The sequence below is a fragment of the Lissotriton helveticus genome, chromosome 1_1 (assembly GCF_964261635.1).
Source record: "Lissotriton helveticus chromosome 1_1, aLisHel1.1, whole genome shotgun sequence".
Lineage (NCBI taxonomy): Eukaryota > Metazoa > Chordata > Amphibia > Caudata > Salamandridae > Lissotriton > Lissotriton helveticus.
In genome coordinates, this window is record NC_136057.1 from 574,114,220 (window position 1) to 574,127,896 (window position 13,677).

At 42.4% G+C, this 13,677-nt stretch overlaps 1 protein-coding gene across 3 annotated transcripts in view; it reads left to right on the forward strand.

Annotated features, from left to right (window-relative positions):
• Positions 1–13,677, forward strand: part of PYROXD1 (pyridine nucleotide-disulphide oxidoreductase domain 1) — a 328,561-nt gene that overhangs the window by 97,325 nt on the left and 217,559 nt on the right. For all 3 annotated transcript variants that reach the window (XM_078674061.1, XM_078674062.1, XM_078674063.1), the window contains exon 2: positions 8,528–8,608. In XM_078674061.1, the coding sequence (XP_078530187.1) occupies positions 8,528–8,608 (81 nt within the window). The remainder of the gene's footprint in view (positions 1–8,527; positions 8,609–13,677) is intronic.

Here is a 13,677-nt window from a genome sequence, read left to right on the forward strand (position 1 = left end):
TCTGCGAGGCTTCTTGTATCTACTCTGTGTGGGTCTGACTCCTCCGACACATTATATTGGCTTTTGCGTGTGTCTTTCTATAATGAAAGCATGCAAATCGCTAAAGGTGGGGGCATGTCCCACCTCTTCTGAAATGTTCACTTCCATGGCGTTTTGCCTCAGGAGCAAGCAGCGGCGCGCAGGTGCCTCCTTGTTCTGCACTGCTTCTTGCTATCTTGATTCTCCCAGCGTTGCCTGTGCTTACTGCCGCAGTACCTCCTTGTTCTGCACAGCTTCTCGCTATCCTGATGCTCCCGGCCTTGCTTGTGCTCACTCTCATTTTAGCGAGTACTCCATCTCCTTGGAAATCAATTCCCCCTTCATCTTTCCCCGGGTGCAGAGACAGCAAGGCCGCCAATGCCCGCCCGGGGAGTGTACACCAAGACCCGCTTCTCTAGACTATACCACGCACTGCCGATGACACAAGCGCTTGTATTATAGGAAACAGCTGTACTGAGAAACCGTGGCAACCATTTTCTCCTCGCTCCATCCTCCCTGCCAGACGCACAGACTGGGTTGGAGATGAGGTTACTAAGGTTTTCCTAGACCCAAACGTGCAGTCCTTTGATGAAATGTATCCCACTTTTCTGTCTCTCGTCTTGCTGATGTTGTTAACGTATGTATCTCATTTGACTTAACAAGCGTCACATAAATGTCAGTCATTGCTTAAGAGCAGTTACAGTGCTAGAAAGCAATACACATGGGAAGATTAAATTGACCTTCGCACTAAGTGGCAATAGTCTTATGTATATTGGCATTGCTGGTGAAACCTGTGATATTTGTATTAGGTAGAAGAGCTGGTTCCACAGTCGTAAACCATGAAAGATTTACAGAAGCTCAGAGCCTCTAACCTCCCCAGTACCTCCCAAACCTCCCTCCAGCCTTATTAGACCCCGGATCTCAACCCCGGAAGCCGAATTAAACAAAAAACAAGCATTTGCAATGCAATACGTCTCCCATTTACGTGAGTTTAAGCTATTGGCATTGTAAATTACAATGCCTATTATTTTTGTTTTTTAAAATGTCAATTGCTTAAACGTGCACAAATGCTAGACTTATTGCATTGCAAATGCTTGTTTATATTATATCCAAATAAGAGGTTATTTATCACATTGTAGGGTTCTTTTGAAGTGTCTGGATCGTGTTGTTGTCCTAATTAATTTTAGATGTGCTAATAAGGAAAACAAATGGCCACATGTATCAAAAATCCATTTTGCTTTCCCTAAATATTGAATTTTAGGTAATCGCTATTTAAAGAATGCAAAATGGTATGTAAGAAAATAGCCAATCAATCAATCAATTAATTAAATGAACTTTATTCGTTTTTACATCAAAAACCATAAAAGTTATACATATAAGAGTGCATAAAAACATAAAACGGATACATAAAACAGTAATTCATTAAAACATATTGAAGTCAAACCTCTTATACAGGTTAGAAATAAGGCCCAAAACCCACCCTGATTGGTTCAGGCCTTCGTATGTAAAATACCCCAAGAGCATGCCCTCCAGTTTGAACAATGCACAAAATCAGCTAGACCGTTAAAACCTTAAACATCCACTATCTACTCATCCATACAGGCCCTCGATTTCACAGAAGCTTTTAAAAAATCCTACTATGAAAATAAGTCAGTCCTCTTTTAGCAATTGAAGGTACATAAGGGCAGGACGGGCCTTACTAAAATCAGTCTTTTTAAAATAGGAACCAGAAAGTGCCTTCGGGGAATTTCATACAGCTTACATAAAATCAGAAAGTGTAGCAGATCCTGCGGAGACAGTCCGTCGCAGACACAGGGAGCTAATACTTGGCCCCTCTTGTATCCCTTGGACCTAGCTAGCAAAAAGTGAAAAAGGTTTATATGGAACCTAGTTAATAAAAATTTCTCATGTGTTGATAAAAACCCCATACGGTAAGGCTCCATTGTCAGAGTTTTTTTGAGTAGTAAAAACGTGCGGACACTAGGTTTCAGTAACTCCCATGCTTCCCTGCTACTTTCCTTAGGGTCAGGAAAGCTGCCTTGATAAGCTCCACGTCCTTCTTGACAATCGATTCTGGCTTTCAAAATAAATCACGGCGCCCTACCCTTTCCAGGCTACTTTTAATATACGGGATTTGGATTGCGTTGTCAAGAGACATGCACTCTCTTAAGATTATGTGGTTGAGGGTTAAATCTTTATTCAACCAACACTTCAACCAGAAAATCAGAGGCGCATTGCAAAAACATCACTTAAGTAAGAGACCCCCAATTCCTCATGTGCCGCTAAGTTGGCGTTCCGCGTGGGACACACAGGAGGCGTTTCAAAAAGTCGTTCTCCATCACCTGAAGTGAGTCCGCAGCAGTGTATCCCCATATTTCACTACCGTAGGTGGCTATAGTCAAACCTTTGGCTTGGTAAACCTTTAGCATAGCTCCTGTTGGTTTCCTCCCTGTTTTAGAGGCAAAATTAAAAATTGACGCATTAACTTGGACCACGTCCCCCCTTTTCCTCAAGGTTAAAGGACCCCATTTTAATTTATCGTCAAAAAGAACTCCTAAATAGGAAAATACATTAGCACGGGGGATCTTAGCAGGGCCAACACTGAATTGAAAACTCTTTTTAGATTGTTGCCCCACTTCCATTACATAAGATTTGGAATTATTAATTGTTAGGTCCCGATCAGACTTGAAACTAGAAAATGCTGTTAGAAGGGATTGCAGACCTAATGCCGTCCTATATATAAGCACTGCGTCGTTCTCATATAACAGGACGGGAATGCACTTCAGTTGCTCTTAATTCAGTCTCCAGGTCTTTGATGTAAAAATTAAACAAAAATGGGGCCAAAATGCAGTCTTGCCATACACCCCTCTTAATCTCAAGGTCCCTGGTAAACCGAAGATCCTGGGAGAACCTGACATTAGCCTTAGTTAATTTGTGCAGGTCTTCTAAAAAAATTGACAATATTGTTATCCACCCCCTTTGCCCTCATGGACTGCCACAATTTAGGTCTGTTAATGCAATCAAATGCGGAGGACAAGTGCATGAAGGCAAGATAGATAGTACCGGAACGTGCCACAGTATATTTACTCAGTATCATATATAAGTTGAGGCACTAAGCAGTGGTATTGCGGCCCGACCGGAATTCATACTGGACATCCAACAAGATCTCTTCCTCCTCGACCCAAGTTGATGATCTCTGCAAGAGGATACGTCCTACCACCTTCACCACTGAGTCAATGAGAGATATGGGCCTGTAGCAGTGGGTGCTATTTCTATCTCCTTTCTTAAAGACAGGGACTATGGTGGAGGAAGACCATGATTGAGAACACCCAATTTTTGCCGCTGCGTTAAACACAGCCACTAGAATTGGTGCCCAAAACCGGGGGGTGGACTTAAATAAGTCTGGAGGAATTCCATCTTGGCCCGGTGCTTTGTTAATGGATAGCCCTTCAATACCAGCTATAACCTCATCCTTTTCGAAGATTATTGGCGGGTCATTTACGACCCGACTCCCTTGGCAGCTGTGCTCCGTGGGCAGTCAAACATGGATTGAAAATGAAGCACCCACTCCTCCTCAGTGATGTATGAATCTAACCCCCCCTTCCTGACAGAGGAATGGTTGATTCACAACGCTCCAAAACCTGGAGCTATTCCTAGCTAACGGCAATCAATTCCCTCCATGCCTCCTCCTTCAGGTCACCCTTCCGTTTAACCAGAGCTAACTTATATTCTTTACGACAAGTTTTGCTCCTTGGTTTGGCTGACAGAGCTTCCCTCAGCTTCTTAGCAGACTTAAAACAGTTAGAGTCGAACCATCTAGGGCCATGGGTGACAGTTCTACTGGCGGGATCACTTAAGATTTCACCAGCCTCATGCGCTATTAGTTCGTATGCACCCATAATCTCTTTAGGGGAGGAGCCTATAGCTGTACAACATGCTAGCTCAGTGGCACAGAAAACTTTTACTTTGCTGTAGGATTTATCTGGGGAAATCTGAGACCATTTAAGTCTTCCATTGCCATCAGTCGGTCTTAATATACCCCTCTGTGAGACATCAGATAATGGGCCCAACATATGAACACATAGTGGATAGTGGATTGTGGTCACTAAATTCACTCTCCATTATGATAAAACCATGAAATAAAAATTGCAAAGAGGAGGAAATTAAAATTATAAACGACCCCTTCCCGTGCCCTTTAAAGGTTGACACGGAAAATTTGGTATGTGGGGCGTTTAAAGATATCAAGATCACCATGTCTAATTCATTTATCATGTTATACGTTGATTCCCCCATGGCATGGTTCAAAATAAACCCCCCCTCATACGAGGACATCCTAACTCAGAAATACTGGATAAAGTAGGGTTACCACAAGGATGTATATTAACATCACCAGAAACCAAAAGATTATGTAGGATAGAGACCAAGGATTGTCTTATGAAATTTCCCACGGTAATAATGTTACAAACACCCTGAGGTCAGGCCACCGAATTATGGAAGTTAATGAGGCCCCATCTGGTTTCTTCCCTTTTTACTGATAACGCAAGAATTCCTGGGTTAAAGTTTGGCACGACCTGGATCTGGCAGGCAATAGCCACAGATATATATACAGCTAGTCCACCCTTGGGTCTTCCACTCGCAGAGGGAATGGCTGGGACAAAGAAAGCCCTTATACCCTTCCAATAGCAGGTCGCAATCCACTGCCCATGTTTCTTGCAGGCTGATTACCGAGAATTGTTTCACAAATTATACCCAAAGTGGGTTTTGGAAGTTTGGGCAGCATCTCCAGCACCCCCAAAAAATTGTTGCTCTCTACTGAAGAAGGACAATTATCCTGAAACACATGTCTAGAGATACACAGCACTGGCTGCACCAACAAGCGTGAAAAACTAAAGCCTGACACCGAAGAAAGTCTTATCATGCACTGCATTTATTATGATGCACCGGGGCAAACTGAGTGCTGGAGTGTGAGGCATTGTGCGCCCACCCCCCTCCTATTTAAAAAGGCCCCCTTGAGCTAACGAGCTGACGAGCTCTGGTTGATGCACCTGCGCCCACGAGTGGTACTGAGACCTGAGAAGACTTTGGGCAGCATCTCCAGCACCCCCAAAAAAGTGTTGCTCTCTACTGAAGAAGGACAATTATCCTGAAACACATGTCTAGAGATACAAAGCACTGGCTGCACCAACAAGGGTGAAAAACTAAAGCATGACACCGAAGAAAGTGTTATCATGCACTGGATTTATTATGATGCATCGGGACAAACTGAGTGCTGGAGTCTGAGGCAGTGTGCGCCCACCCCCCTCCTATTTAAAATGGGTCTTGGAGCTTGTTTTCCAGCCATGCGATGTTCCAAGATAGAAAATTGTTCGATTTCTCCCCTGTGGGCCTCTCTACAACCTCAGGTGGGAACTGAATAAATATAGCAGGTAAAATCTCGGAAGACGTTGGACTCCCTAGTCAGTCGCACTCCTCTAACCCAGGTAATACTGCGAATCTGTTATTTGAGTCTGGTGTGGGTTCAACACCAAACTGCCCATCTTTTGCAGAGGATGAGTGGGCCATAGAGATAGGCTGCTGCCTAGGTGCTAATCTGTTTTGCCACCCTCCTCGGGAAAATGACCTTGGGATGTTATCAAACATCTCATTAGATGAAACTGGTTTGTAGAAAAAACCCAAGGGGAGAGTCTTGATTACAGATCCAGAAGAGGGAGCACAACTAGTGTCCCTAGATAAGATCCTGCCAGCAATATGGGGGTTGTCAAAGTTTACTATGACGCATTCCCCCAAACCCATTTTTTGCGAACTCCCAATCCAACTCACTCAGGGAGCCATAAGAATATTTTTCGCCACACGGGCACCCACGATGGTGTTATGTGTAAACCAGAGTGTAAGTTTGTTAAACAGCTGCCCATAGTTTTCGCCAACCCCTTGTGAGAAAGGTGGGACATTCCCCAAGACTACTACATAGGGAGTAGATTCCGGGCGCGCAGTGCAGCCTCAGTAGCAGGCGCCCAAGCCTGCTGGGGAGAATAGTTTCCAGCTGTTCCCTCACGTCGCGTTAATGGGTCCTCAAATCCCTTCCCCTCACGGCTGTCACGAGCGGGGAAGCGACGGGCCGTTGCCCTCATGGCAAAGCTCCTGCTGAAGTCAGCGTCCCGCTGCCCCAGGTGCCCGGTGTGGATTTTATTGCACCTACGGGCACGCAGTGCAGCAGCAGTAGCATTTGCCTAAGCCTGCTGGGCAGAGTAGTTTCCAGCTGGTCCCCTCACTGCACGCTGATTGGTCCTCCAAGCAGTTCCCCTCATGGCTGTCACGGGTGGAAAAGCGACGGGCCGTTTCCCTCACGGCAAAGCTCCTGCTGAAGGTCAGCATCAGAAAATAGCCATCACTTAATAGAGATTGCTAAGAATTCGTAATCGCAATTAGGTAATCGCTATTAGGTAATACTACTCCATTCGTTCCTATGGGCCTAAAGGCCCATAGGTGCGGATGGTTTTGCATCGCCCAATTTGCGATTACCTAATGGGTAATTGCAAATTAGGTATTGCAATACCAAGGGTGCCCTTGGGCCTAAGGCACCCCTGAAGCACCTCCCCCAAAGAATTTGCACATGTATGTGTGCGCTACATGGCACTTTTCACAATTGGCACATGGTTATTATTGACTTGGAGTCGATGTTAATAGCATTTCCTAAATGCAGTTTACATTTAGAAAAGGCTTGGTACCGCTGCTAAGGTAATCGCAAGATGCGGTTCCCTATATAGAGTCACAATTTTTGGTAATCACAATTTTTGCGATTACCTACATTTTCGACTAACAAGTCATTTGTACATCTTGAAAGGCTATTTTGCATTCACAAACGGACGGAATTACCGATTTGCACCGTTTACAAATGTAAACGTTTTGATACATGTGACCCAATATCTCTTATTTATTTATTTATTTTTGTTATTTGCAGCATGCTGTCATATTACTATAGCTTCAAAACACTTAACATGCTTACATGCCACTACCATTTAATGCTTTAATGAGACTGATGAAAAAGGCAATTTTTTATTTTTGCAACATGATCGTTATCAGGAGACACGAAGTAGTATAATGCAGATGGTGTTAGGGATTCTCTTGGGTAATAAATGTATGCAAGAGGTAATGTGTTCACTTAACTAGTTTCTCTTTTTAAGCAATGATGTAATGCAACCGATGCTCGTGTAAAGCACTCCGATACCTGATACCTTCGGGTCAAGTTTGTGCCATATAAAACTCTGCAGAAAAAAAAAATTAAAATAAGCCAATATTTCTTTAAATAGATATAATGAAGTGCTGAAATGTACACACTCAGGTTGCTCTGATTTTAAAAAAAAAAAGCACATTTAAAATTATCCATAGCGATTCACCAGTTTCCCAGTTCAATAGTGCCATTCTGCATATAATTGAAGTGTACATCAAAAGATACAAGAAAGAAGACAGTTTTACTAGGAGATCATATAATTAACCCAACAGACACTGCTGCTAGATAAATTGTCACATCTTTGGTTTTGTCCTTTAGCCCGGCACAGTAGATTGAAAAAAAAAAAAGATTGGGTGGTCCTCATCAAGATAACTCAAAATTTGAAATCTCTTTACATCTCTGGCCACAAAATGTCCTCTTTTGCCAAAAGTTGGGAATTGTGAAGCAAAAATTATCTTTAAATTATGTTTTCACAAGCCTTCGAATGATTTTTTTTCACACAGCAGCGGCACCACACCTGTGCGGTTCAGGACGGAAGGATGACAAAAAATGGTCATAAATTAACATTTTATTTTTCATCTTTGGGGGTAATTTATGTGGTGCAAAGCTTCTCCGCTCCAATGGAGCATCCGACCCTGCTTTCACTACCCTTTGGCAGCCTCAACCCCAAAGTAAAAATATCAGATCACACTCTCCAAATTATGCCTTTTTACAAAACTGCCAATTTAGCGTTTTGTTTGTGTGCAAATTGTGAAATCCTGGGCTGTCAGAATTTGCCTCATCAGCATCAACATGTCATGAAGAGCTATTTAATACCGTTTTGCATCTAGCTCATTCCTGTCCATAGTTACCTAGTTGTCAGCTCCAACGTTTTTCCTGTTCAGCCTGTCTTTACCTCCTTCATCTCAGTCGACTTACAGCAAATTCTACATCTTATGAAATTGCTAACAGAGCAAGAAGTCTCTATTTTGATATAGAAACGAACATGCAAATATGTTAATCTATTCAATTGCAGATGCACTGGCACATCAAAAATATCAGTAGATGTTTGGAAGATGCACTCTCTTATCAAGTACTCATTAAAATCTGATTAACGCTTCTACGGTTGTAATGGTCTACCAGAGTTGAACAACAGATGTTTGTTGTTAGCCAAATAAATTATCTATTTATATGTCTGCAAAGTTATATATCAGCCATCCCTACCTCTGATTACAAGAGTAGATTTATGTATCCCTCATATATAAATTCACCCATTAATCATGTTCTCTGCTTTTTTTCAAGATTGCGCTTCAGTTTCCAGCAGATGATGTGATTTTGGTAACACCATCTCCACTTATTAAAGCAGTAACACACTTCAAACAAGTAAGATATAATCTTTTTTACAACTGGTCAATCTCAGAAAGTGTTTTTAAGTTTTATGATGTGCATTTGCGATATCTTGATTAGCCCTTAAAGCTATTTTGTTGTCCCAGGCCTGCCTTGATTGCGTCCCCTTACTAATTTGCAGAGCTGTACTTTATGCATTCGTAACAGGGTTTTCACGAATGTAACACTTCCATATTTTTTCATTTTCGTACAACACAGTGTTTTCTAAATTCTCAATTAATTTTTAGTTCGAGTCTTGGCAGCGCGCACGCACTGTCTACAAGACCTGCTGTAATCACTATACCGAGAGAAATTCCGCCTGCTGCTTTCCATTGGTTGACTCCTGCGTCAGCTGCTCCTTATTGGTTGTCACTCCTGATTCATCACTTCTGTTTTGTACTCAAGAGCACTGTCCAACTACAGTTCCCTTACACTGTAGCTGTTTAATTGTTCTTTTGAGGTTAGTATGGAAAGGAGGTCGGGGGAGGGAGGGGTTTGGACAAGGCAGCGTCCCCAGCAGCTGTGCTGGGGACGCTGCCTTGTCCAACCTCCTCCCCTCCCACCGCCTTTCCAAGCTCACACCATATCATTTCATTAAAATTTGCTGTATAATCCAGCACGGAAAGTGTGCCGTCAGGGCAGGCTCACTGAACAATAGGGCTACCGTGCATGTCGATGTATCGTGTTCCCAGGTAGAGGTAGCCATATCAATATTCATTTCCTCCACTCGTGCTTCAGTCTACTGCATTTGAATGTCTATATGCAAGATAATGCTTGTAATCTTCGTATCTTTCCCCTTCACCAAAAACAAATTGTTTAGGAAGTCCGCTGCACCAGATCTTATGCCCCTGGAGCATTCTATTAGGCTGCTTGCTGGTTCAAAGGGGCGTCCCTGTGCTGCTGCCTGCCCTGCTGATTGCTTCCCAGATGGGGGCTGTGGGAGGTTGCATTATTATTGGGGGTGTTGCCTCTTGGTGCTGACAAAGATCATTCCAACACTTCTGTTTGCTACACCTCCCCAGTGCTTTTATTGCATCCAGGTACTTGCTGCCCCAGAGCCTGCATTGTTCCTGCAAAAAGCTAGACGATCACAGAACGCAGGACTCCCTCCCTAACCCTCCCCCCTTGCTCCACTTTGGATGGTATTTCCATCTCTCGGGGGCATTCCGCTTGCCACTTCAACCCCACCGCTCCTCTCCCAGTATCTCAGGCGCCAGCATCCTCGTTGCTGTTTACTGGCCTCAATTGAGGCAGGTCGCCTTGTAAGATAAATGGTAACACATGCTGCGTGGCCCTCCGAGGTAGGCAAAACATTGATGTTGCAGTTTCATTTTTCTTTGTCACATGCACGTTAATGGGGGCACATATACATTTTATGTGGGGCATTATGCATTTTGCTTTTTTCTGTTTTATTTGTGTTCTGCTTCTGTACCTGGTGGCTTTCTCAAATTTCATTTCCTTCCATTCATTTACACAAACGCAGCATTTAAACGCTAAGGGTTGAAACAGTTGTATCACATAACTTCTTTTCACTGTCGTTAATATGTGGGTGGACAGTTGGAGTACAATATGCTTGTTCCAGTGCTAACGCGGGATTACTGGTTACTAATTATCTTACCAAATCCCATTTCCTGTCGACTGAATCGTTGGTACCTGTCTTGAGTAAAAGGTAATCTCACAATAAACAATCAATTTAAGAACTTACACCACTCTAAATGACCACTGACCAAAATTAAGTTTTAAAGATTTAATATAAAGTCAAAGATAACTGAAGATACAAACTTCTCAAGATGAGATTCAAAAGGTATATCGGAATCACTATGAACATGAACTTCTTGAATAGTCTGAGTCTGAAGAACAAAATAATAAGTACAAGTTCGAATACCATCAGGGTTGCTAAAATGGATACAAGTTGCAACCTCAAAGTCATTACAGAAAAGAAAATTAAAGTTAGTCTGTCCCTACACTACACTAAATGACATCCCTACTTAGCAAGATCTTAACCCTCTAGGTGTCAGCCGTGGTGATTTCCTAAGAAGATCACGCACTTCTCTTTGTCTCTTCTCTGATAATGGGTCTCTCCTGATCAGCCTATCTGCCTACCCATCCGCTTCCTTAGGCTCCCAAAATCATCTGCTCTGCTTTCCTCCCGGGTCACTTTCCCTAATACCAAATCACATTTCCAATAGAAACGCCCCTTGGGACGCCCCTCACGTGGTACATCTTTGCGCGGCAAACTCCATGATGGTACTCTTGAAGACCCTCGTTAAAGTTGACCTTGGTTCCCAGGCTTCTTCTTCCGTGCGCTGATACCCCCTGAAATTCCTGGAAACTCCTACAGGCCTGCGCAAGGCGCCACTGAACAAAGTCCCTTTCATTCGAGCTGATTAGGACCCTCGCACCTGCATACAGCTCTTCCTGCAGTGGGCCTCAAATTCCAGACTTCACCATATCTTAGGCCATAAAACACTCTCAGAGCTTCATACTGGACACCTCACGACCTCTCCTCTAACGAGCACATGACGATTTGAACTACATGACATTATCGGCTCTGGCCTACTTGATTTACATGCAGCAGGTTCCTGCACTCTTAAAACGTTAACTTGATTTAAACGGCAAACATTCTTAACTAGCATACGTTTCTAAAATAACACATCTATAAAGCACATACTTTTAACCCTAAGTTCAATAGTACATTTTGAAAGAACCATGTCAACCTTGTCTCACATTATTTTAGCAGCACGTTTAGATTTGCTTGTGAATTGCCATGAGGCCTACACAAAATACTGGGTTTTTAGAGTTACATTCAACTCTTACATTATTCCTTTAACATGAGAACATGAGGTTTTCATATTCATCCCAAACATTTCTACATTAATCTCACACAGTTATGATTATTGTTACTCTACTTAAACATTCTATGCATTTCACCACTGAATATAAGACACTCTGTGTATTTCACTTCTAAATATAAGACACTCTGTGTATTTCACTTCTAAATATAAACACTCTGGTGCAAAGTACATGTTAACTAACTACGTGCTTGTAAATATGGCGTACTTATACATTTTTTCAAACTTGTGCTCTCTCAGTCCCCCCTTTGATGACCTTTAGGGGTCATCATCACCCTGACACTAAAAATGTAGAACCTTCAAAGTGAAGTCAGGACAGTACCACTTCTTTTCATACTCTCTAATGCTTTCAGACTCTTATATTGGGTGTCCTGCATCGCTGTCAACTCTTCTTCCTGTTTCTTCATAGCTCTCTGTAACCTATTTGCTCTATACCATTGATACAAACGCACCAAACCCCACAAAGTGATTACACAAATCACTACTATGATGATGGGTTTCAATATGTACCAAACGATACCCTTTCCTAAGTTGGCAAACCAACTTCCAACTTTACCCATTCCATGGCCTACTTTTTCCCACACATTTACCTTTGCCAGGTCCTCAATTTCGTAGTGTATGGCAGTGATGTTTTGTATATACTTCTCTAGAGGCTTTGAATTGTCTGGAATGTAAGTACAGCATTCCTGGACCTTCAAGGCCCTACAGACTCCTCCCTCTTTTGCTAACAGAACATCTAAAGCAAGTCGGTTCTGAAGAACCATTGCCCTAATCGATTGCATCTCCCCCTCTATCAGCATCAAGGATCTTGCAGTACTGGCAGACAGTCTATCTACGACTGTAGCTAACCTCCTGATCTTAATGTCATTCATTATCAATCCTAAGAAAGGGAATGCAGCACCTATTACATCTCCGATTACTTCTGCTGCACCCAGCCCTCGCTTCCATCTAGTTGATATTTCTTTCTTAGGCGTGTCTAAATTCTCAACATGATATATTTTAGGGAAGACAACAGCCAGATAGCATGATCCGTACCAATTATCTGGTAACTTCACATAGGCATATTTTCCACATACAAAATATACATTTGGTATTGCTTGCATCCCTTTCATGAAGTTCTTAGAGTAGTACTCCAATTGAAAAGCATGTTCGCAATTTACTTGTCCTACATAAACGTTTTCATAGTAGGAGTAACTCCTGTGAATGCACAGTTTCCCCCGTTTCTCCTTATCCAAAGCAATTGGACCAATACTACCTTTTCGTTGTTGTGCCCTTTCCTCCTTGGTCCAATCTGTTTCTCCTTGTCCTGATGCCTTCAATGCCTTCTGCTTTCTGTATCTAGTATCTACCTGAGCTATAAACTTTTTCTCAACTTCTGATATTTGACAAGTCAGATTGTTGTTTCGAGCATGTGAAGTATCTAACGTTCTCCATGGAATAAACCATTTGTGTAACCTGTCTTCGCTTTTGTAGTAGTCCCATTTGTTCAAATGCTTGAAATTCGGAACCTCTGGCAATGTCGAGTCGAAATTCGAGAAGTAATACTCAAATCCGTCTCGTCCATAAAACATACTTAACAATAAACTGCACGTTATTCCATATGTCAACGGGAGATGATGGTATTTGATACCCTCCTCCACCGAAATTGGTAACTGCATACATACATAGCAGTCCTTTACCTCCATGGCATCAACATATTCATAAAGCAACTTAGCATAAGCATTTGACTTGTAATTCCCCTGTGATTCATCCATGTGTAACCTTTTTACTTCTGCATCTAACAACGCTTTGTCTTTCTCATTGATGTTTCCCTTCTCCTTAATAATGGTAGTTCTCGGTGTTGACACTCCCTTATCCTCCTTAACTGTGGTTCCATCCCCTTCGTGTCCCGCTAGGAATGAAACAGTTACCACTAAAATTATAAGAGAAACCACTACTCCTAAAAATGTAACAGCTATACATTTTGCCCTGCGGTTCGGGTTGCCAGCCTCCATGTTTTCAAACAGTGTAGTTTTCTTTCTTCTAGCATTCACTTCCTCTTTTTTTTCAAACAAAGTCTTTCTCTCTTGCAATGTCTTTCTTGGAACACTTGGAAGCTTGACAATTTGTTTCCGCAAAACAGTTCAAAGTCCAGTAGAAAATAGACAACCCTAGCCCTTCTCCATCCACTAAAATGAAACCCCTATCACTTTTCTTCTTCCACTCGGCGCTAGG